The sequence below is a fragment of the Papilio machaon genome, chromosome 16 (genome assembly GCF_912999745.1).
Source record: "Papilio machaon chromosome 16, ilPapMach1.1, whole genome shotgun sequence".
In the NCBI taxonomy this organism is placed as follows: domain Eukaryota; kingdom Metazoa; phylum Arthropoda; class Insecta; order Lepidoptera; family Papilionidae; genus Papilio; species Papilio machaon.
In genome coordinates, this window is record NC_060001.1 from 3,400,168 (window position 1) to 3,426,607 (window position 26,440).

The 26,440-nt window shown below is 32.2% G+C and overlaps 1 protein-coding gene across 1 annotated transcript; it reads left to right on the forward strand.

The window, feature by feature from the left end:
- Window positions 1–9,896: 9,896 nt before the first annotated feature.
- On the forward strand, window positions 9,897–15,830 carry LOC106716610 (G-protein coupled receptor dmsr-1). The gene is made up of 6 exons (XM_045681529.1): window positions 9,897–10,239; window positions 10,531–10,689; window positions 11,698–11,834; window positions 12,642–12,744; window positions 14,230–14,620; window positions 15,498–15,830. The coding sequence occupies exons 1-6, from the start codon at window positions 9,967–9,969 to the stop codon at window positions 15,719–15,721; spliced, it is 1,287 nt and encodes a 428-aa protein (XP_045537485.1). The 5' UTR covers window positions 9,897–9,966; the 3' UTR covers window positions 15,722–15,830.
- Window positions 15,831–26,440: the final 10,610 nt, after the last annotated feature.

Here is a 26,440-nt window from a genome sequence, read left to right on the forward strand (position 1 = left end):
TTTTACGGTTTAAAATTCTATAACGTTAATAACGGTCGTTATAAGAAAAAACGAATCGTTTGAAGCGAGTTGTCCCATTCTCTAGTGTTTTATTGACGGTCATACGAGGCGTCGCGTCTCTTTTCGCGGCACTAGTTTATAAATAAGTTTGCAAATGCTTTCATATTCTGACACTGTGTCCAGTTCATATTCAGTCTCTGTTTAAAACATGTATTTTATTGTGGTTTCTGAGACCAAAATACTTGTATAAAATGCAACGTCATCCCTCTCATTATTTTTGACAAAACAGAGAAAACAACATGTTTTATACAAGGATTTTTGTCTAAGAAACCAAAGATTAAAAGTTCTCAATTTATTAATATTTATCTAATAAACTAAATTCCCTTTGAGCTATTTTTGCTTCATTGCTGTTTCTTTTTTTCCTATTGCAGTGGTATAGAACGCGGCGTAGAGGAAAAATCCTCTTTCTGTGCGTCCTCTCTGTTGATTAATTGTAGGCAACGCGTCTGCAAATTATGGTTGCCGTTTGCTCGTTAGTTAATTTATAATATATAAAAAAAAAACACTGTACTAAATGAGTTGGACAGACATATAGAGTAAGTTTTTTATGTAGATTTGAAGAAGGTAATAACTTAATCCAGCTTTGAGTTAATACATTATTACTTATATTCGGTAGGTGGAGCTCAAAAAAAAAAAAAATTATTAAAACTCTGTTGTAATTGAAAATGTTATCATTAAATCCTAACTGTAAAAAACTTGTTGAAGTAAAAGGTTAAAAAAAGGAACTGCCTTAAAAACTTGATAATATAGTTTGGATTAATATAGATTTTCATAACTGAAAATGAACTTAGTATGAGAATACGCAACGATATTGTGCTTGGACTTTGAATCTTATAATCCTATTTACTCAAATAAATAATATTCTTTCACAAATGGAAACACGTAGTCATTCGTACGATTTATCATTTAGCCTTTGTATTGCTTGCGATTCACAAGTAGCGTCATAATATCAAATTTACTATGTACATATTTATCTTACTAATTTTATAAATGCGAATGTTTAGATGGATGTATGTTTGTAATTGGAATAGATATAGAACATAGTCTGTTCTTCCAGATTATTAAACTATTGTTTTCTTTTTTAATTACGCGCGGAAAGACCGCAGGCGATAAATAGTGTGGACAAACGTACAGCAAAAATAGAAAAGTAAGGCCCAACAAAAAGGACAAGCCAATATTAATAACTTTTTTATTTCATACCATATTATGTCATAACTATTACATTTTAAGCAAATTAACTTGCTTCATTACTAGCTTATTTAAAGAGAAATAGATTTAACGAATTTTTCAGTCCGACACAAACAGAAATATTTGGTCTAAAAATTGAAATATTTAAAATACAGTTGAAAACCTTATAATTTAATTTAAATAAATTCTAACGTAAAATCTTGTTGCAATTATTAAGATTTAATTTTATTGTGATCATTATACTTAGTATTAGAATAGATTGTGATATAATGTCTTGTAAAATATCTACAGTATACAAACAAATATACTGTATAATGGCTATAGTATACAAACATTGTTCGCATGAAACATCCATCAAAGAGATTAATTGCTGTGGGATTGATTAATTTTCGACTTATTAATTATATAAGAGGATTCTGAATAGTTTTAGATTTTACTTATTGTTGAATATTATCGATAAAGCTTCCGAAATAAATAGGCTAATTAATTTTGATTATTGATTGACAGGCTAAAAAGTCTACATTTTTTTTTTACTTTTACGGATACAAGAAAAATTATTGTTAAATGAAAACTTTAAATAAATAAAGTTAGATAATAAATTCATAGCGTAAAAATATCATTGTTAGATTTGAAGCAAGTAATGATTTGTTGTAAGTTAACAACTTGATGTTAACCAACTAATGTATTTGATCATTACGTCAAAATGTGCGGAGTCGTGTCGTACACTCGTATTGCATAATATAAAAATTAATCTAGCATTTGTATGCTAAAATATTTTTATAATAATTTGAACAACGTTTAATGTGATGGAAGGATTTTGTATTGTTATATACCTGTGAATTTCGAGTGCAGTGACACTCCCGTAGTCAAGAACAACTGCGCTGGCTTTCAGCATTTTCAATTTATTGCATTAATATTATAGAAGAAGTAAAACATATAAATTGCATGTGAAATTTTATTCCTTTGCAAACTTATGTTCCTGTATTTTGATATACGATAGAAATGTAAATTTTTCGCATACTCATATTATGAAATTCACCCACAAAGTAAAACGATTTACTTGCAAGAGATGCAGAATTTTCATCATAACAGGAATAACTTGTAAATCCTTTTGAGAACCGACCGTACCGACCGTAAGTACAGACCGTACTTGAGGACCGTATTCATAAAATCTTCAAAACGAAATTACATTACGTTCTTACTTTAACGTGCTAAAATACATTTAATACAGATTGTATTTAATTAGTAAGAGAACTAAAGTAGTCTGTATGCTAATGAATACTACGAAACAATTTTCTAACATCGAAATACGTAGAGCTTTTAAAGTTTTAAAAAATAAAAATTATTTCAATAATTTTTATTTTTTGTTGTCCTCTGTTTTGTTGACAGTTGTAGGATTTGACAGTTTTTCTAATTTTACTTTAGTATAATGTTATTTTATTTTGTGAAAATGGAAGAGGTTCGATATTGTTTTAATAAGATATGCTTGACTAAGTTTTCAATTCAGAATATTAAAGTTGACGTTTATGATAAACACAATGTTTTCTTTTCTGTTACTTTTGTCTCAACATATAAAAAGCCGTAATTCTTATTGAAACATTATACGAAATATGTCTTATATGCCAATTATGTAGAAAAGATGTACTTTTGTTGACAACAAGGAGAATCATACATCTGAAGTATTTTTCATAAAAATGTGCATAAAATGTTTTTATTTTGAGTTTATCTCTTAAAGATTCAGATAATATGGAATCATTTTATAATAAAATAAATAAACATACAAATCTTTGATCGTTATTTCATTTAAAACTAGCTTTTACCCGCGACTCCGTCCGCGCGGAATAAAAAATATAAAACGGGGTAAAAATTATCCTATGTCCGTTTCCTAGTTCTAAGCTACCTGCCCATCAATTTTTAGTCAAATCGATTCAGCCGTTCTTGAGTTATAAATAGTGTAACTAACACGACTTTCTTTTATATATATAGATTATCCAGACATGAATATCTAGGTTTTATAAGTTTTTTATATAAATTTCCAAATCATTTATTTTTTTCGTTCATTTTTCCAACATATGAATGTAACTGAACCACTATAAAACTGTAAAAAACACTATTTCATTTCATTCATTTTCACATTATATCTACTACAGTTAACTCTGTCTTTTGAAATTTTCATTATTCTTTTAGTAACTTAATCCATGTGAACGTACAAAATGCGTTTCGTAACACGATAGCCTCGCGGCAGGGGTTTACAAAATCCTTACTAGTCCTTACTTTCTTACTAATATTATAAATGCGAAAGTAACTCTGTCTGTCTGTCTCGCTTTCACGCCAAAACTACTAAACCGATTTAAATGAAATTTGGTACACAGATGGTGTAGAGCCTGAGGAAGGACATAGGCTACTTACTTACTTAGGCTACTACACTTCGAGAGTAAAAGATGGAACAATTCGTTCAGAATGAAATGCATAGAAAGCTTCTTTAGACTAAGTTTCAATTGATACAATGAAATATTGGTATTTAAATTCAAATTAGTTCCAACTACAAACACAAAGTTTATTGTTCTTTGATAGCATGATTTTATTTAATACTATATCTATATATGTAAAAGAAAGTCGTGTTAGTTACACTATTTATAACTCAAGAACGGCTGAATCGATTTGACTGAAAATTGGTGGGCAGGTAGCTTAGAACCAGGAATAGGACATAGGATAATTTTTACCCCGTTTTCTATTTTTTTTTATTCCGCGCGGACGGAGTCGCGGGTAAAAGCTAGTTAACATTATTTTCAAGTTAAGAGTTTGTTTGCTTACGTAAATATTTATATTAAAAAAATACCTAGAGCCGAAACTTACTTCTGTTCTCTATTCTGTTATTTTTTCTATTCTGTTCTTAGTTTCGTTCTCTATTCTGTTCTGTTATTTGTTCTTTTCTCTGTTCTGTTCTGTTCTCTGTTCTATTATATGTTCTGTTCTTTGTTCTGTTCTGTTCTCTGTTTTGTTCTGTTCTCTGTTCTGTTCTTTGTTCTGTTATTTGTTCTATTCTCTGTTCTGTTCTTTGTTCTGTTCTTTGTTCTGTACTCTGTTCTGTTCTCTGTTCTTTTTTCTGTTCTGTCCCTGTTCTGTTCTTTGTTCTGTTCCCTTCTTTGTTCTGTTCTTTTCTTTGTTCTGTTCTCTGTTCTGTTCTCTGTTCAGTTCTGTTCTCTATTCTGTTTTGTTCTCAGTTCTGTTCTGTTATGTTCTGTTCTGTTCTCTGTTCTGTTCTGTTCTCTGTTCTGTTCTCTGTTCTGTTCTCTGTTCTGTTCTCTGTTCTGTTCTCTGTTCTGTTCTCAGTTCTGTTCTGTTATGTTCTGTTCTGTTCCCTGTTCTGTTCTCTGTTTTGTTCTGTTCCGTTCTCTGTTTTATTCTGTTCTGTTCTCTGTTTTGTGGTTTGTTTGATGATGTCTCCGGAACGGCGCAACAGATGATAACATTTTGCACAGATGTAGAACATAGTATGAAAGAACATATAAGCTACTAATAAGTTTTTTTTTAATTCCGCGTGGAGGGAGTCGCGGGCGACAGCTAGTATTGTCTATGTATATTCGATATGTGGTATTTTATTAAACAGCTTTTATTCAAATAAATAATTTACCACGCAATTGGCATTGAAATTAACATACTACTAACAGTGGGTATATAATTTTTTTTATTACTTGGCTCTTTCGCGAAGCAAATCCTTTAAATATCTGCTTTAGCTCATTTATATTTCGGTAATGAATGCGCATTGAATTTCAAAGTATGGAGTCTTTTATGAATCCTTTAAAAAGAAGTAAAGAGGTTGTTATAGCCTATTAGTAAGTAAATAAGTATTTTTCTTTTGTATAGTCACATTATTTTATCTTAAATTTATATATTTCTTGTTACCATTTTAAATAAGTTCTAAGTTTGTGCGATGGTATGTAAGACGACAATAGTCGAATTCTCACATTCGAAACCACGATCCTTAATCAATAAGTTATTAGTGCTTCTGAATCATCCGATGAAACTATTCACTTTACTCTACTGACCCAAATCATTGAACTTGACAACATTTTCCTCAAAAGAGTGGTAAAGTACGAGTAATAAATATCAGTAAGCGACTGACTCAATTTCATATTCGTCACGTCACCTGGGTTTTACAATTTTCTGGGTAGGTACACTGTTACGTATTTGGAGTAACGAAACGATTGCTTGCTTAGCGCAGACTGTTTATTCAAAATGTTGTCACATTGACGGCGGGCGTAGCCGCCAGTTCGGAAACATGCGCTGTGCAAACACATACACAACATACACAGTAGTGACAAAGGATTGGGAATTTGATGTTTATTTATTTGTTATATATGTTGCATATTGCTTGTTTAGTCACATTACGTTAGTGATTTCTCACAAAAAACTTTTCCTGAAAAAACCCTCAGGTTTAACTTGATGTTAGGTCCTACCTGTAGTTGACAATATATCATTGTATTTGCAATGTTGGTAATAGATTATGACTTTGTCCACGGGAGCAATTTCTGCGACTTATTATTTCTATTATCTATGCTCTCTATGGAGGCGTAACTTCAAAGGACGAAGGTTATAAATAGAGATGTTTACAATTCTCAAAGATGAGAAATACTTTGGATTCATAACAATAATGAGTGAAAATTAACGACATTATAAACATACTGACAATGTCAGCGTGTTCTCAGTTGTTCAGTAAATCTCAGTTCTTTTACACCTTTCAGAAATAATGTTTTTAAGACGTTTAAAAGGTGTAAAATCACAGATTAAATTCAGTTAATACTATTTAGCACGTAAGTATAATCAAATATTGAATTTGTCTGGATTTAAAACTGAAAATCACGCCTCGATAAATAGCCATTGTATAATAATTAAATTGTTATTGGTGCAATAATCGTTATATTAGTATTTATCTGTATGTAATTTATAACAACAATATTAAGTACATAAATATAATTATTGTTAATTCTTTTCTTACATTAGTAAGAAGTTATTAAACTAATCAATTTTTGGAAACTAACTAGCGTTAATGCTGCTAATAATGTTCTTAGTTGTTATTTAACATTATGTAAATATAGCATATTTCGAAAGTTTTACTATCAGTTACAATCGTATGATCTTATTTATAATATTAGATGTTTAAAAAATTAAATATTTTTTTTATTTAAAACACATGATCTCAATCTGTAGTTAAACCAATTTTTTTTCTAAGTAAAGACGTATAGGCTACGTACGTAGGATACTATAATTAGTGTATAAGAACTTCATTCAACTCCAGTTAATAATCTGAGTTCATTTTATACAGTCACATCTAGATGTTAAATAGGTTAATGGGTAAGCAAAGACCCTCGGGTTTCATAAATCCTGCACGCAGTTCTGACTCGGTCGTGAGTACGACAAATTAAATTCGCAATACCTTTTGATTACAAAGCGGCGACCTAATTTTAATGGTTGCATCAATTTTATTGCTTTAATACAATAACATTTTGTTAAGATGAGGTCAACCGTTCGATGTTGGCCCAATTTTAAATATTTATATTCATAACGATATTCAAAGCGCCAATAAATTTTGAATATAGAAGGAACACAAAATGTATAGATGACATCTTATTAAAATTATAAATGTGAATTTGTTATTATGTATCTCCAGAACAGCAGAATGAATCTGAAAAAACACAAATACTACCAAGTTTTTTTTGTAAGTCCGCTCGAATGAAATTATGCAAAAGCTATATTAAATATTGTTGCTCGCATGAAACATGATTGCTGTAAAATCAGAATCGTGTTCAGTCGCTACTCTTGCGAAAAATGTATGACGCAAATAGAATTTTTTGTTTCGTATGGAATAAATGTTCAATATAATAGTAGCTTATAAATGCGCTTTATTACTCCTTCAATATTTCATATCATCAATATTTAATAAAATGCATATTTTTTCTGACGAGTTAATTACAAATTACTGTAGTTTACGAAACATCGAAAACAAATGAGGTAATCGTTCGGTAGAATGTTACTGTTTTGTTTTTTAAAGCAATAATTTCTATTTACAATGCATAATGGAAATGTTCAGTATCAAAATAACTAGTATAAATAACAATTTGTTGCTTCAAATAAAATATTTTAAACGACATTAAATTACAATACATACATTTGGATGACGTGTAGTAGGTAGAGAAATACCAAAGAAATTATGGAGAAATTTGTGGAAGAGGATATATACGTAAGAAGGGGGTGAATTCAGATATGACGACTAATAGAGATGTATGTAGGAGTAGTACATACTGTGCCGACCCTCCGTAGGGATAAAGGCAGGTTGATGATGATAATGATGATAAAAATTATGTAACAACATAACATTTAAATGTGTTCAATACGTTAGTTAACCAGCAACTACATAAACAAAGATAATAACTCGTTAACCGTGCGTTTACGCTATCGAAACATTAATAAAAAACATGGTTACTTCTTTGTCTTTGAAAAAAATAAGATAAATAAAATATTTTTATGACGGCAATAGAAACCGATGTTAATAATTTACGAAGCTGACATTGTGCAGAAAAGCCTATTGTTTTTTATTGAGTCATGATTAGTAAAATGTATCAATCAAGTGAATGGTAAAGTGTCGTCCAAAAGCAAATAATGTACTACTTAAGTAGTTGTATTCATTTAAAATATTTAGTACGTAATACACAGAGTTACAAGATAGTTTACTATTAATTTTTTGTTTAACTAATGTATATTTTAGTATAATATATTACATCAGTGAAGACGTGGGATTTATTTTGTAAAAAATTCTAGTGAATTGTAGAAGAAACGTGGTCTGCAAAAATAAAATATAACTTTAACAAGGTAATTATTTATATGTATATGTAATCAAAATGAATTCATAAATATATTACTGTATTTATGTTATCACACATAATAGAGCGTCGTTGGCTTAGAGGTTAAGGACTTGAATTGCAACCTGCAATCCTCGGTTCGAATCCCATCTATGTGTTTTTTCGATTTTGTATTTAGATATGTACATTTATCCGACGTTATTACTCATATCTGAAAAGAAATTCAAAGATATGTGTAAAGTCAACCGTCCTGCAGCGTAGTTTTGACTATGGCCTAGTCACCCCTAGCTAGTCAACCCATTTTAATAATATAGAATTAGAAAGTCCAACATGTTTCATCAAGATTCTGGAGATACCTTCAAACAAACATCCATCCATCCATCCAAACATTCGCATTTATAGTATTAGTAAGATTTAATAGTTATATTAATTTTTAACATTAAATATTTTATGAAAAATAATAAAAACGAAGTCTTATGCGAGAAATTAAATTAAGTGTTTTAAAAGTTAATTGTATGCTATATTTTACTATTCACAAGCGTATAAACAATAAATTATTATAGTTATTTTCCTTGCACACATGTGATACAAAAAATATACCCACTACATGGGAAACTATTTTATTATTATGTATCCCTTCAAAAATAAACATCTGAGGCTCTTATGTATCTTCGAATTCGTATCTTGGCCACGTACTTACATTATGTTACTGTTGAATATAAGATAAATCTTCTTATACACTTTAAAAAATCGATAAAAAAATGATATGAAAGTAAGCAAGTTTATTTACGTAAGACATCAATTTTATACACCATATAAACATAATTAGGATTTATTACTAGTAGAGTTAACTTCGATAATTACTACGGGCGACTTTGTAACTGTCTAGTTGTATTTTAAATTAAGTAAGGTGCTTTTATTTAATTTTTAATATTAAGAAAGTTATAAAGTAAATTGATGGTTAACGTATCTACCCATTTCCTTGCACCTGTGTATTACATAAATATTACTTAGTTATAAATGGGTAACGTTATTCACGGATATATAATATAATAAATATGTTTGTAAATATATACAACAGTTTTGTTCGATGTGAGCACTGACCATATTATCTGTGGCTTGATACTTAGATAGGAATTCAAATGTCTTTGATTTCGCGTATGCTTTTTTCCCGGAATGTTAAACACTGTAATAAAGTTTGTCGAATTTATTCTTTGAGGGAGATATATCTTTCTGTGCGTACTCCGTAGGTAGGCAATTGCAAATGTCTATGGACAACGGTCGATTCGCTATTTCGGCGAATTCACTAAAAATAATGCCCGTTATACTAGAAATTAATGTTGGCTGAGTTTGTATAACCATTACCATAACATATCTTTAGGTTTTAACCCAAGAGTTAGAAGCATAAAGTTAACAAAGCATTGACGTCATCAAATAAAAACTAACTATATTTATTTTAAATAAATTAAAATTATTTGTAATACAACGTTTTAACAAAATATTTTTCCATGAACTCTATGAGTTCGGTGACGTAGAGGTTGCACGCGCGGAATTTATAAAAAAAAACTGAGTTAAAAAAATCACCGCACCTATACAGTGACTAGTGCTATTCCAGACTTATTCTTATTCATTAGTTCCATATTCAGTATATTTCTGTTTCAAAATTAATCCAGTTTCGCTCATCCCAGTTATGTGGTAACAGTCATACAAATCCATACTTTTGCTTTTATAATTTAAATTCTTAATTCAATTACAGAACAAAGATTACGACAGCAACCAGACCGATTTCTAATAAACAAAAACTATGGACATAGTAGTAATTGATAATAAAAAGTGAAGAAGTTGTAGCTACGTCAAAATGCTGGCTGATGATGATTCTCATCACAAATACAACAGTGGCACTCTGGACGATACATTCAGTCTGTTCGATGATAAAAGATTGGTGTCTATATTGAAACACGGTAACAATCAAAGTTTAAAGATCAGCGAGCTGCTCCGGACTTTAGAGGACTGGAGGAACAGATATAATATTACTGTGATCAAAGAGTGCGATCGATCAGACTACTGTTCTGGTGAATTCCGTGACGTCATCCTCGGGTACAACGCTGTACATGGTTACGTCAGTTTATTGGTAAGATTTACCTATATATTGAATGTCGGGTATTAGAAATTAGAAGAGAACGTGATTATAGAATCTCATATTATACATTTATCCAAAGTTTTCACGGCAATGACAAACAATGTGATCTCTGCACTTATCTTCTTTGACTAAGGCCCCTCGGTCGGGACATGTATGAGCTGTATGAAGTGAAAGAAAATCACAGATGGACAACGATTTGATGAATGTCCATGCTTGTTCATTTTTAACTGTCTAATTTATGATTACTTTTAAATACAACAGTTTAAATATGTACTGTTTCAGATTTGTCTTTTCGGTAGTTTGGCGAACATTTTCAATGTAGCTGTGCTGACTCGGCGAGACCTTGCCGCAGCTCCCATAAACCGACTATTGAAGTGGCTAGCTGTTGCTGATGTTTTCGTCATGATGGAATATGTGCCCTTCTCCATTTACAGATACATGGTTAGTAGTATGGCGTTATCTATCGCCCGAACCCGATAATCAATTTTTAATCAGAAGTAGAATTCAAACGAAGACTACTTTAATTGCTTTGTGAGGGAGAGAGTATAATAAAATCAGGATAAAATGTTCTTTGTTTATCTATCTGTACCCTCCCAAGGGCGGATTATCCCTACGGCTAAGAGCAACATAAGTACACGCCTAGGGCACGAGATAGTTAAGGGCGCTTCGCGGAAATTCTTTACCCGGAAGATAAGAGATGCGATAATTGTGTTTTTATTATAACAGTGACAAAAAGGAAAACTAGTTGGCAACTGGAACTCGCTTCTATAATCTTTTTAAATACTTTTTTGTAAGATCTGTCATGATGTATGGATCCGAATGTTGGGCTGTTAAAGGGACGGATAAAAAGAGAGTACATGTGGCGGAAATGCCAATGTTAAGATGGATGTATGGTGTAACTAGTGTGGATAGGATACGAAACGAGTATATTAGAGGAAGTCTGAAAGTAGCACCGGTAGTAAAAAATTGAGAAATTAAAGGTTAGCGTGATATGGGCATGTTATGAGGAAGGAAGAATCGCATGTGCCAAAGAAAACGTTAAGTATGAGTGTGGAGGGGTACACCGGTAGAGGCCTAGGAAGAGATGGATGGATTGCGTGAAAGATGACATGATCAAGAAGGGGGGGGGATGACAATGTAGATGATTTATTTGGAGGACGGAAACCTGGTGTACCGACCCTACGTAGGTGGGACAAGGTCAAGGAGATGATGATGATGATGAAATACTTTTTTACTCGACGGTCACAAGAGGGTAATGTAGTTTACGGGTATATATGGTTTGTGGGCCAATTCCATTGCGATGGCTTGGTGATGGTTGAGAGTAGTAGTTAGTCAGTCCGGTTTTTGGTTTTTATTTAACAAATAGAATTTTTTGCTTTTTACATAATTTAATAGAGGTAAGGGTGTTTATGCTGAACAAAATTGTGCTGATTGTGTTTGTGTTTGCAGTTGTTACCGCGGCAAGAGGAGCGGCCATACGCATGGGCTGTGTACATGCTCTTTCACATGCACTTCACACAGCTGTTCCACACGGCTTCCATCCTACTGACGTTATCTCTGGCTATCTGGCGGTATATAGCTATCAAGTAAGATAATTGTTAATTTTTTACTGCCTTCGAATCAAGCTAACTATTACTAAGATTGTAGTTGGTTATATTTTATTGAATTATATTAGAAATATTCCAATGTTTACCTAAACATTGGGATAATTCTAAAACAACTAACTTTGATATGCCCCGCAAATAAATGCACAATTAAGTTTTTATAAACTACAATACGTTCATAAAATATATTTTACGTAAGAAATTAGTTGAACGTTTCTGTAACCATCTTCAATCGAGTGGAAACATGTCAAGAACATACTTTACTGTTCCTATTAATTCTTTTATTACTTCGTGATTCAATCTTTATATTTGCCTGAGGATATTTTTCTTACAAACAATGACTTAATAAGATGGAAGAAAACTCTCTAAAAATACCAGGATTGATTTCATAATTTTTCACTTAAATTTTCTTTTTAAAAACGGATCACATTTTTTATATAAATTAAACTAGCTTTTACCCGCGACTCCGTCCGCGCGGAATAAAAAATAGAAAACAGGGTAAAAATTATCCTATTTCCGTTTCCTGGTTCTAAGCTACCTCCCCATCAATTTTCAGCTAAATCAGTTCGACCGATCTCGAGTTATAAATAGTGTAACTAACACGACTTTCTTTTATATATATAGATTTTAATGAAGCCTGATCACCTCATAGCTAGCCGTGTTCCACCGTCTCTTTCAATATTCAAAGCTAGTGTAAATAGAACACATGACGTCATAAAAACGCGGCGTTCGACCAAAATCGCGCGGCCCATCGCTTAGTGGAAATATGATCTAACATATATATTTCAGATACCCATCGTACGGTCCGTCGCTGTGCACTGATCGACGCTGCTCGCTGGCAATCTTCTTGAGCTTTCTACTACCGCCTATTTTATGCATACCTTCATATTTTGTAAGTATCATTCAATAATAACTCTTATTTATATTTATTTGTTTCTCAGAGGAAATTCAATTATCAGTTTTACGTCGTCATTTATATTAAGCTTATATTATTCTAGCGTTACTATTAAATAGTGTTAATCGGTTTTTGAAAATCTTTACTATTTTTAGCATGAGCATAAAATACCAGCGTTACATTTTCATTGTGTGTAGTTTAATTATTGAATTAATTCTGAATGGAACAGTGTTTCTGAATACACTGAATAAGGATTGCTATTATATTTGAAATTCGACTGTAATACTTGTGTACTAAAGTTAATATTAAACTTTGTCGAACGGTACATTTATTTGTAACAAAACGTATTTGACGTTACCTAAGTGCATACGAAATTCCCCAGTGTTAGAATTCACTTTTAAAGTAACACGGTCACAACGCTATCAGACTTATATTATGTCCACAAAAATTTACTTTATATGCCATTTCATTTGTTTCTCCGGAGTATTGCACTGTGTTAATTATTTAATTTTGTTATATCAACTTTGTTATTATTTTTTAAAACCATACTCTCCAAAATAGTTCGTTATTTATGCTGCAGGTCTAATTAAGAATTTAAAAACATTAAATTTACACACGCGATATTAAATATTACCCTTTCCTATATGTCATATACGGGTGTTATTGTGCATACCTATGTCTTTATTTCGCCGACACTAATTCTAATTGTGTATAAGTTACTTATCATTATAGTCTTAGTTCTTAAGCTTAGTTACTTAACAAACTAAAGTTAGAAAAGCGAAGACTGATCGATAGTTTTAATATCGTTAGATTATTAAGTTATTAAATTAAATTTGTTATGCTCGACTGGTTGTAGAGTTAACTTTTCCTTAAGTATATAAATTATGTTCTAATATGATGCAGTTAGTATTAATATATTTTCGTTATCTATATATATAAAAGAAAGTCGTGTTAGTTACACCATTTATAACTCAAGAACGGCTGAATCGATTTGACTGAAAATTGGTGGGCAGGTAGCTTAGAACCAGGAAACGGACATAGGATAATTTTTACCCCGTTTTCTATTTTTTATTCCGCGGGGACGGAGGTAAAAGCTAGTAATTACTATTTTTAATTAGATAATTTGTCAATAAAATGTTGATTTGATATGTTATTTACAGTCTGTCCATCACATACAGTCGCGAAATAGATTAATTTTCGATTGCGAAATGATTCCGCATTAATGGTCACGACATTAAGCAATAAATTGCCATTTTGTTAGCTTTTTCACAAATTATATTGTGCACGCCATTTTGTTTTCTTTTGATTCTAGTCAAGTAACGAAATATAAAGAAAAAAAAGCTATACAATATTATAGGAAATATTATGGAAATGTTTTTAAACACACAACAATTAAGAACCATACCTTTATATCCATAGATGATGTGATAAGAAATTATTTAATGTCTATATTTTTACTTGTTATAAAATTTATCTTTTCAGGTATTCACAATACACGAAGAGGTATCATTTGACAAAACCGCAAGCAAAGTTGCATCGAAAGTTTACTACGTTGATTCTAATTACGAAGGAGTATTATATCAATTAAACTTTTGGGTGCATGCGGTCTTTATAAAACTGTTACCGTGCGTTATACTGACCATCATCAGTGCATGGCTAATACGAGTGTTGTACCGAGCTAATAGTAGGAAGAAAATGCTCAAAGGTTACAATGCATGTCCCGCCAGTAGTGTGGTGGTTACAAACGGTAATGTCTTCACCAGAAAACTGACAAAGCGATCCAAAGCTGAAAAGAGAACGGATCGTACTACCAAAATGTTAGTAGCTGTGCTACTTCTTTTTCTATTGACAGAATTTCCTCAAGGTATTCTTGGTAAGTTTTATACGTAACGGTTATAAAATTAAAAACTTTACGAAGATTAATATACAACCTTAATAAGAATAGATTGACACCATATGATATATTAGAGTTGCAATCCACAACTTTATAACAATAAAAATAGTCATTTTCGTTACTTTTGTTCTTTTTTTCGCATTATTGACAGATCCTAATGACGTTCACGCTGTCAACGGCAAACTTACGATTACGTCAATATTAAAATTTATAGGAAATTTCCTCAGACTAGGAAAATCGATACAGTCAGTACTGATCAGTACAATAATGCTGTATTGCTTTATCGGTAGTGTCTATTTTACGAACTATTAACCGTGGGTATTTGAGGCCAAAATCGTCGTTTAAAATATATTATTATATCTGTTTTGTCAATTACAGGGATGATGATATATTTTATAAAGAGACTTTGATCTCAGAAACCCACGGGAAGTTATCTAAACTTAGATAATATCAGATGATAAATAAATGTTTAAATCCCTTATAAATGTAATTAACATAAATCAAGAGTCTACGTCATTTATTAAACGTATTTTAATTAAATAAGATCCAGATCCAATCTTCATTTCTTATCGTGTCTTCTTAAGATTTTCTATTGACTAATTTTAAACTAAATAGCCTTTATAAAATATATTTAAGTTTAATTTAACGTTGTAAGACTAACTATTTAATATCTTTCTTGTTTAGTTTAAAAAGGAATAAACCAGTTAAAATAAGTAAAACTATGAAGCCCGATTGCCTTTGACTTCTGTAGTCGTCGCTGATTCTGAGATAACACGGTGTTTAACCGTCGTCTACGGGTGATATTCGCGTCGATGACACAAGAATATACATTAACAGAGTAAAATTTTTTCAACAGGTTTGATGAGTGGTGCGCTGGGTCGTTGCTTCTTCAAGCGATGCTACGATCTGTTCGGGGAATTGATGGACGCGTTGGCGCTATTGAACGGGGCCATCAACTTTATATTGTATTGCTCTATGTCACGTCAGTTCCGGACAACATTCGGCCAGCTCGTAAGGAACCGTTGTACAGCAACACCACGTGCGAGCTCACATACCGAACTTCAAACTACATACGTGTGAACAGAGAGTCTACTAATACCATTAATTAAAAAAGAAAGAAATCCGAGAAATTCTAATCTAATGATGGATATTTTTTATTAGGCGATTCTAAGTTAAATTATATAGGAATTCGACGGTCGTGGATTTCAATAGACGTAGGTACTGGTACGTTATGTTGTACCTTATGTTACCATGGATGTTAGCATTTATGGATGACTTAGTATTTTTTCCAACTCGTGCATATGAATACGCGCAAATAAGTGCTCGTTCTGTAATTATTGAGATCAAAAATGCTTGGTTATAAGTAGATATGTTTTAAAAGTGTGCCGTATACGACGGGTTCGGCTCCCGCGGCACAACCTACCTTAGACTACGTCTCGCAAGGCCTGGCGTAATATTGTAAGTATATGAAGTGGCACTTACCAACTCGATGCCCCGTTCACCGCCTGCTGGTGCCTGGTCACTCCGTCAGTGTCATTCGAGTCAAATAAGACACTGTAATACAGTTTAAAGGCGCCAGTAATGGTGCACTCCTGATGCACCCGATGCACCGCTTTCCGTAAGCGCGTCGTTATCGAACCGAACGCGGAATCGTAAACTTAGCGATCCTGTACGCTGAATAACAGATACGTCCGATGTGCTATCAAACTGCCGACCACTTCCGATGCTGACACGATGAGCTCTGCCGACTCACTTCTTCCCCCGCACAAGCTCCCGCAGGCCCCGCGCCCGTCCGTAGCGGAGAGGGTTTTCTAACTACCCGCTTGTGCGGGAGAATAAAAATGAGTCGACCTACCTACATAAACAAACCTGTATAGGTCAACCGCGAAATTAAAAACATAGTTCGTCATCGGAGGTGACGAACTATAGTACATCTGTACCGAACAAAAAGACTTATTTTATTATAAGATATTAAAAAAATAATTCAAATGTAAGAACGATATATGTATTATATATAAGCTAAGAGTAACCGATTAAAAAATGTGTTTTTAAACTATAGTAGAATAAGGTTGAGAAAATGATTTCGTTAATAGATAGTTAAAGTAGAAACATGAATGTAAATTATTATTAGGTTAGAATAAATTAATCTTAAATGTAAATAAAAAAAACACTGTTATTCTCAAAACCTTTGTATAAACCTCAGTTTTTTTTAAACAAATTTAAATCTGTATCCGAATAAATATAAATAATACTGAGAGTAAAATTTAAATCTTTATGTGAAAAAATAATTACGCACAAAGTTTAATTTAGTTTTGTTATTTATAATTGTATTTTGCGCTTAATAGCACGTTGATATGTCAAAAAGTAAAAAAAAAAACAAAATAAATTGTCCAAAATTTTAACTAAGTGAATTTAAGAATCTATTATATTAATATGTGAAGCGGAAACTTTGTAACCTTTTTCAGGAAATTGTGCAAACGGATGAACATGAAGTTTGACACAGTTGTAGTCAATATGGAAAGAGGTGTATAAAGATACTTTTAATATTACACCATCGCACTCAATCTCTTTAACGTATAAGACATCGTAATTTGATTTGATTTTGTAATATGCAAAATGAATTTTTATCCACAAAATTGTTTTTAACGCTTCAAACTTAATGTATTAGTAAGAAATTATATAATTAAATAAGCCAAAGTATGAAAGATAACAGAAAATTTAGCAAAAATATCTATTTAAAGGAGAAGAATTAAAGGAAAACAAAAATTCCCTTATATAAATTAAAATATTGCTAAAATCTAAATATGTCTAGTAAAATAAATAATTTTGGAGCTTTAAATGTTTATAAAAAGTACTTTATGCATACTAAATTAGTTTTATTTTATTTTTTCAACTTACAACTACATACATATTGAAACGAAATGTTGAAAGCAGCAACTGAATTTGAATTGTCTAGATATTTGGACCAATGAAGTCATATTTAAGGTGGTATCTCATCTATATATAAAAAAGAAAGTCGTGTTAGTTACACCATTTATAACTCAAGAACGGCTGAATCGATTTGACTGAAAATTGGTGGGAAGGTAGCTTAGAACCAGGAAAAGGACATAGGATTTTTACCCCGTTTTCTATTTTTTATTCCGCGCGGACGGAGTCGCGGGTAAAAGCTAGTTAATTATAAAGAGATCTAACTGCTATTCACATTTTGTTTTATTGACTAGCTTTTGATTGACTAGACTAAGGCTAGACTTCGTCCGCGCGGAATTAAAAAAAACAACTTAACAACCTATAAGTTCTTCTAGACTATTTTATGCTACATACGAGCCAAATTTAGAGACCCGTTTAGCTAACCTAACTCCTAACTCGTGACTAGTAAGTCAGTGCCGACACCGGACAAATATACGTGAGTGTTTTAGCAGTTTATATATTAGTTTATGAAAATGTTTCACGAAAGTTTGAATAACAAACATCCATACACTCAAAATTTCGCATTTATAATTATAATAAAAAACTTTATTCAGTCCTTAAAACTTATATACACATATTTACTACTTGTGACATAGTTTTACTTATTTAGTGTACAACTTAGAAATATGAAAGAAAGTAATCTCATATATAAAATTCTCATGTCACAATGTTAGTTACCATTCTCCTCCGAAACTGCTTGACCGATTGTTATGAAATTTTATTTTCATATTCAATAGGTCTGAGAATCGGCTACTATCTATTTTTCATACCCCTATTAAGTTTATTTTAAATGCACGTGGAAGGAGTTGCGGCCGACAGCTAGTAATAATATAAATACTATTAGATATTTGATGCAAAAGTATTTTAAAAGAAATAAGCTAACAGCGAAATAATAAATTTAACTCTACTTCATAACAATCCTCGCAATAGTATATATAAACTCAAACCGAACGTAAACAAAAATGTCAGACGTTCCACAATGACAGATGGAAAGAGACTGCCTCGAGCAGCAGCGCATGCTTCCTTATAAAACCTTTTGTGAGACTACTCTCAACAGTCCTAACAATACGTAGATTCTAAATTAATTAAGATCGACTAACTCACATATGATCGTCCGGTGACGGCACCTCATACATGAGTTATCACGTTCTTAATAATTTTTTTATAATTTCTCATGAAAATTTAAACAATTTAATTTTTAAAAAATAAATGTTTTTATTTATTTACTTATTCTATTTTATAAATCATTTAACAAAATATATTATATAAAAATATTTATTACTTTTGTTTATTATTTTATTATAATAAAAGATAAAAGCATTTGCTCGGGAAACAGTACTTGAATATATTTTTTTCAACCAATTGAACATAAGGAAAAAAGAGTAGAGATATAAAAAGGACATATGGGTTATACCGACCTTTTATAAATAAGGCGAGACATTAAGAGATAAAGAGAATTTAACTAGATTGAGTCGCACCATTATACTTTCTAAGTATTTTATAAATAAGTTTATTTTTGGTCAATTACGTAAGAAAGGCCTGCGATGGGCTCATAACTAGTCAGTGCCGACACCGGATAAATGTGTCAGTAGTAGCCGTTTTTATATTTAGTTTATAAATACGCAATTGATTTAGTAAACAACATTCGAAATAATCGAAACTGCATTTATTATGTAACTAGCTGTCAGAATTTAAAAAAGTCAATTAGGATCTTATGTGTTTTCGTCCAGACTGTGTTCTGAGACTGTGACTGTGTGTGTGTATCAAATTTCATCGAGACCCGTGCAGCCGTTCTGGAGATACCTTGTAACAAAAGCTTGTTTGTTGTCATCCATCTGTAAATTCGCATTTATAATATTGGTAAGATGCCTCATTCAAGGCAGTTTAGTTCTTTAAGAAAATAAACCAATAAAGCTTATGTTTTCTTTTTATTTAAGAAAACATAAGCTTTATTGGTTTATTTTCATTCAGAAACAAAAAGGTCTTTATTTTTTCCATAATTGAATTAAACGCCGTAAAATATTTATTATTAAAATATTATAAATCTTTGTTAAATTATGAAAGTTATGAAAGTCTAAGAAAACTGATAGAGGTCTTACGGTTATATTTAAGCTGTCGCCCGCGAATCCGTCCACGCGGAATTAAATAAAACTTAATAAGGAGCCTATGTGTTATTCCAGACTATGTTCTACATCTGTAACAAACTTCATCAAGCTCTGTTGAGCCGTTCCGGAGATACCTTTTTACAAACATCCATCCATTCATCCATCTGACCATTCGCATTTATAATATTAGTAAGATTAAAACTTCGTAATACATGAAACTTAATAATCTATGTCACTTTCATCCATTTTCTTACGTTTTTTCCATTAAGTCACATCACGGTAATGAGATTGCTCAAGATCGTCTCTACTCAAGCATTTTATAGTTATTGAAAACATCTTGGTTAGATAGGATTTCGTCGACACGAAGAATAAACTGTAAATTTTTATTGAAAAAAAATCCCTGTAAAGGATTTCAATTGCATTACAAATTATTTTTGGAAGACAACTTAAAACTGTACAAGTATAACAAAATTTTAACTTCTATCATCCTTCTACATCCGAACCCTAGTGTCTGCGATGTAAATATAGCAGTGAATATCATAGACGTATACGTAGGTACGTATTTGCGTTTCAGTCACAATGGTAATTACGTAGGTTTGATAAGATCTTTCGTTACATTTTTCCTTTAACTTATTTGTGTATACAGTCTAATTCCACAAACATAAAGTGACACATGAATTTACAATTGTGAAAAGAAATAGACGTCGAAAATTAAAAAAATAAACATATCGTTAAATAATACAACGCAGATTCATGTTTTTTTAATTTGAATTCAGTTTTCTTCCACAATAATAACAAAAAAAATACTAAGAGAAAAATTACATTTTAATTTAATTAAATGTATTTTTAGTAAAATCCTTACATCCTTTATTAAAAATATATACATATGTTACATTGCCACGATATTTCCAGATTTATACACGTATAATGTTCCGAAGACATTCGAGTTGAGATTTCACCAGTCTCAAGTCCTCACTACTTTCATTTGTCTCCTATCAAGATAAGATAAGAATAGAATTTGTTCGTGAATCCTTCCTCATAAATCATGCTACACTGAAAGGCTACGACTGCTACGAACGGCTAAGTGAATTGAGCTACACGATTCACTCAAAAAGGACTTTTGTATAAGGAATTCTATTGAAAATCTCATAATATTTGCAAGGGTTTGTTACAGTACATAAATATACTTATAAAAGACTATGGGATACATTTTCTTAAGGCTTATTTATAAAGAAAACACTTACACACATAAGACCGCTCAGGGAAAAAAGATATCGGACTTGTAAAATAAGTACAAAAAAGTAATCCTTCAAAGAGTATGATTTTTTTTATATCTAAAAGTGGCAAACGAGCAAACGGCCACCTGAATTCGCCGAAATAGCGAAGCGACCGTTGCCCATAGACATCTGCAAATTGCGTTGCCTACCTTTAATCAACGAAGAAGGGGACATTGCAATGGTTGAAAAATTCATTTGAATACTTGTTTTAACAATAATGTCAAAGCGATTTATTTTGTTTGTACAATCAAGAGGAGCGCTATGATTTTTTTTATAGTAGAACACGGATCATTATAATTCTCAGACTAAACAAACAGCAATCAATTGTATATCAATACATATTAATAAAATTGGAATGTGTATTTTATATCGAAAAACTAACGTCATCGGAAAAAAAAGCCATATTACACATGATATGTTTACAATAACGAAAATTGATAATAATGAAAATCATTTTTTTTGTCTGTCTGTCTAAATTTCTGCCCGCAAGGCCGCTTGTGTTTTGGGTAATATCCGCTACGGTTGGACCAATTTTGATGGGACTTTTACGGGAAAGTTAATGATGCACGCGGACATATGTTAAGGTGGGTACAGACTGGTGAAACGTAACATGCAATGTGTCATGCAATGAAAGAATTCACCGTACACATTGATGCAATGTATCGTGAAAGGTAACACACTTTGTAACAATTTCTCATAGTTTGGACGTCTTGTGCGCGCGAAATGTGCATTTCACGCGCACGCTACGAGCATTACAAGCCGCGCGCGGAGCGATCCGTCATTTGTCGGTTTTTCGAACGAATACAAAGGGGCACGCCGTGTGCGCGGAGCAGCCAACGTGGACGGTCGTTTTGAAACCAACATGTGCACGCAACGAACATGGAGGACGACACTGCGTGGAGTGAGGAAAAGGCATGTTCGCGGCAGAATGGCGGAAACAGACGAACGCGGGAGGTTCGTAGTGAATGCGCGTTAAGAGCGCGCTATGCGTCCACGATTGCAGCGAACATACAATGAAAGGCAGAATTATACATTTCATGTTACGTTTCACCAGTCTGTACCCACCTTAAGGCTACTTCTTTTTAATTCTGACGCTGACGAAAACTCGTTTTATAACTTTGTAGTTTTGTTATAAAGCCTTTGTAACAAGATTTTCCTTTGCTTTGTTAGTTCAGTAAGTATTTTAATCAAGTTCGTTTAGTAATCAAGCACTCGAAGATGCTGCGAGATAACGTAGACGGAAGAACCTTTACAGTAATCACTTGTGAATTTAATTACAGCTAAAACAGAAACCAGTTTCCTTTGTAACTAAGATTAATGTTAACGTTTGTTCTGAACTCTCATTACAATGAAATCATGTTGACGATAAACAAAGTTATCCGAGATAGCAATGCCTCTATTAGTGGAACTGGTATGTTAAGTGCACTTCGATACAAAGTTCCCTTTCGTTGCAATTGTCAACTCATGTGACGTTAATACTACTAAGATATGAGATGTAGTCAATGGCCTACGACTGTAAGCTATTGACTACCGTAATTCCTTGTCTGGTCTAGTATACTAGGTATACCATGCTAGATCTTCGGTCCATCTTTTGAGAGATTTAACGACTCATAGTCTAAAAAAAATCCTATACTACAACAAAATATTTTTGATGTATGGATGTAAAAACACAGCCTCTATTCGTCTGTCTGGCAACAACCTGTTTACAAAATGAATATCCATTAACGAATACAAAGAATCAAGGGAAACAAAAGAATACATTTTCACATAAGAACAAAAATATTCCACATATTATTATATCAATATTGTATATTAGCGATGGCCCGCGACATCGTCAGCGCGGAATTAAAAAAAAAACTTCTGAGCCGTCATGGGACGCCTAGCAGATGTGAAACATCGTGTGTGTACAAGTAATGTGCATAAAATATTAAATATTATAATTAAATAAATAATGATAATGATAATAATGCTAATAATGATAATAATAAGTATGCTTTGCTCTTAAGTATGGTCTGATCGCTTCAGAGGTGCCGTACTACAAATACACACCGGAGCCAGTTCTCGATGATGGTCATATCACGCTCTACTGGGATCGATCTATTATCACAGACAGGACTATTGTAGCCAATAAGCCTGATATCGTGATAATAGATCGATCTGCGAGACATACGATAATTGTTGACGTAAGTATTCCCCATGACTGTAATCTCGTGAAGGCAGAGACAGACAAGATGTCAAAATATTTGGATCTCGCGCACGAGATTACAGCCATGTGGCATATGGAGTCAACAATTATCGTACCGATAGTGCTGTCCGTGAATGGATTAATCGCGAAGAGCCTCGATCACAACCTAGAGAGGCTCTCGCTCGGTAAGTGGGTGAAGGGCCAGGCACAGAAAGCGGTACTCCTGAGCACGGCACGCATTGTGAGGAGGTTTCTGTCTCTGGAGGCCTAACCGCCGGTAGCTTGGGCCCAAGGCTCCGCTGCCGACGTATCCAGATTTTTTACATTTTTTTTAATATTGTTGATTTTATTAAGAAAAATATATAAAATTAAACAAGAAATAAATATGTGGAATAATAATAATAAGTGGGTGAAGGGCCAGGCACAGAAGGCGGTACTCCTGAGCACGGCACGCATTGTGAGGAGGTTTCTGTCTCTGGAGGCCTAACCGCCGGTAGCTTGGGCCCAAGGCTCCGCTGCCGACGTATCCAGATTTTTTATATTTTTTTTTAATATTGTTTAAGATTTTATTAAGAAAAATATATAAAATTAAACAAGAAATAAATATGTGGACTAATAATGATAATAATTATAATAATAAATAATATTAAATATTATTAAACTAAACACAAAATATATATATGTATACCTTAGTATAGCGTGGCGACCCGTCGCCACGCCAATAATTTGGTTTACAAGTGATCCTATAGATGTTTCACATCAAAAACCCTGTAATTTGCCCGCGTACATCAGCTACCTTGCCGTCCAAGTCCCGTCAAAACCAGTCCAGCTGTTCCGGAGATTATCCGAAACGCGGCCTTGCGGACGGACATACAAACAGACAGACAGAAAACAGATTAAAGATTGGTTTTTCATTATTACCTATGCAAATACATCATGTGTACGATTTATATATTATTTCTCGATATTACATACAGACATTCTAATTTTATTAATATGTACAGATGAAAATGATTGATATCGTCATAATAGGTAGAAGAATATACCGCGTGGAGGTGTAAAAATTTTCAAACAACAATAAAGCACAAAACTCTATTGTATTCTATAATAATTGATGGTAAATAAAAACCTTTCCAATAACAATTCTAATGCGGATTCGGAATTTGAAGAACTCCAGTAACATTTAACACAACACTGTCATAACACAGTTACTTTGTATGTTTATTTGTACAAAACGGTTAACATTTCCATTTCACAAACATACAAAACATAAAAAAAAAATTAAAGCCGCATTATTTATTATTCTAATAAAATATTATTCCTTTGGCCTTCGCCTGCTTTTCTTTCAATTCTTTAAAAACTTGTACATAACGAAAAGTAAAACATATACTGATTATAGTGCGACATAGATAGATAGTATGACAGTATGACAATAAATAAAGATATATTTAAACTGTGGGTGAGGCCTAAATACATTGATATTAATTTTATCTACATGAAAGACAATAGGTGATATGTTGTCTTATACCCGAAAGAGAAATTTATTGTTGAATTAACTATTTTTTTTTCTGTTTTTTTTTTCACTATTTGTGTATAACTGGCGGCTTTATCAGATGAGATTCAAAAAAAATCATACATCAATATAATAAATAATTGAAGTCAAAATTTAAATTTCTAAGGTAAATTTTATTTAATTTTTAAAGTTTTTTTTTATTTTTTCTGGCGTTTGAATATTTTACAAAAATAAGCTTTATTTGAGCAAGAAATCAGTTTCATTGTGAGTGATCCATCTGTATTTGGTATAAAGCAATGATACTTTTGTGTACCTGTGATAGTTTTAGCTAAAAAAAAATTATACCCCATTATTATCCCATTACGAGACTGGGCTTAAAATTTGTGTTTTAAAGAGTAGAATTTTTGAGAATTATTAAAAAAAATTTGAAGGATACAAACAATCCTAAAATTCTTGTTTTAACTTTGGAATGAAAAAAAAATCAAATATATGATTTTTTTTCAAAAAGTTCATCAAAAACCACGAAATTTAAAAAAAAAGTCCCAAATCGGAAAAATTTTCACCGAAAAGATGCCCAAATTTCAGCGAAATCAGAGATGCAAATCCAATCGGTAGGATGAGTTGGCATGGAATGCACCATATATATATATATAGCTCTTTTTGCTCCATTGCTCCAGCGATTTTCATGAAATTTAGTATGTGCGTAGATTTGGGGGTCGAAAAATCAATCTAGCTAGGTTTCATTTTTAAAAAATGTCCTTTTATCCCTGTTTTCAAGGAATGAATAATATCATTTGAATACGACGGTAAATTTCGCCGCAAAAAACATGTTATAATAGCTCGGTTGGCAATCGGGCGGCCCCGAAACAGAAGGCCGTGGTTCGTGTCACGATCATTTACACATTTGTTTTTTTACTTTTTTTTCGGTTCCAGATCATTGCTTTCTTTATTTTTAATTTTTTGTCCTTTTTGCTATTTTTTCCCTTTTTTTTAAAGTTCTTTCTTTTGTGCAAAACATCAGTTCATATTTTCTTATTATTACGTCGGTAAGATCGAAAAATATTATGCATATTTCATTACTCGGTAATTTGTATCTTAATTTCCAAAACACACGATTTACCAAAAAAAAACAAACCGAGCAAAGCTCGGTCCTCCGGGTACTAGTATATGTATAATGCAGTAGTAGAGTTTAATGGCCTGTACGGTAAAAGATTTTACAAAAAATTACGTTTTGTGATTTGGCACCTTTAAAATGAGTTTCCGCGGAGAAGGTAGAATCTTCCCCTGGAAGCCCTACAAATTCAAATTTCTCCTTTAAATAAAGTGGAGTAGAAACATGAAATAGAATACAGTAGTTACAACATAGAAATAATATACAAACTCCGGCGAAGTATAACGACGTATCAAAACAAGCATAACGAATATTATAATTAATATCTAACCACTTTTCAATTAAATGAACAAGCTGGAGTGGTAGTTGTATTTTAATAAATATATGCAAAATTTAAAAAAAAAAAAACAACGAATATTGAATTTTAAATAACATGACAAGACGTTAAAAAGAGTACTTAAATATTCAAATTACCTGCAAGTTTCTATTAAAGTGTAAGCCATGAGGACAACTCCTTTGAACTTTAGTACCCCAAACACAATAGTAAAAGGTAGAGCAATCTTCTTCATCGGGAACGAGCCAATGGATAACTGGATCTTCAGGACATCCATTTTCAAGCAATTCAATTTCATTCTTCTTCA

What these genes read in the sequence shown, in the direction of transcription:
- LOC106716610 (XM_045681529.1), top strand. Translation starts at nt 9,967, where the DNA reads ATGCTGGCTGATGATGATTCTCATCACAAATACAACAGTGGCACTCTG. An exon ending in TATGCATACCTTCATATTTT is followed by an intron (nt 12,745 to 14,229) that starts GTAAGTATCATT and finishes TTATCTTTTCAG; the next exon opens with GTATTCACAATACACGAAGA. An exon ending in ATTTCCTCAAGGTATTCTTG is followed by an intron (nt 14,621 to 15,497) that starts GTAAGTTTTATA and finishes TTTTTTCAACAG; the next exon opens with GTTTGATGAGTGGTGCGCTG.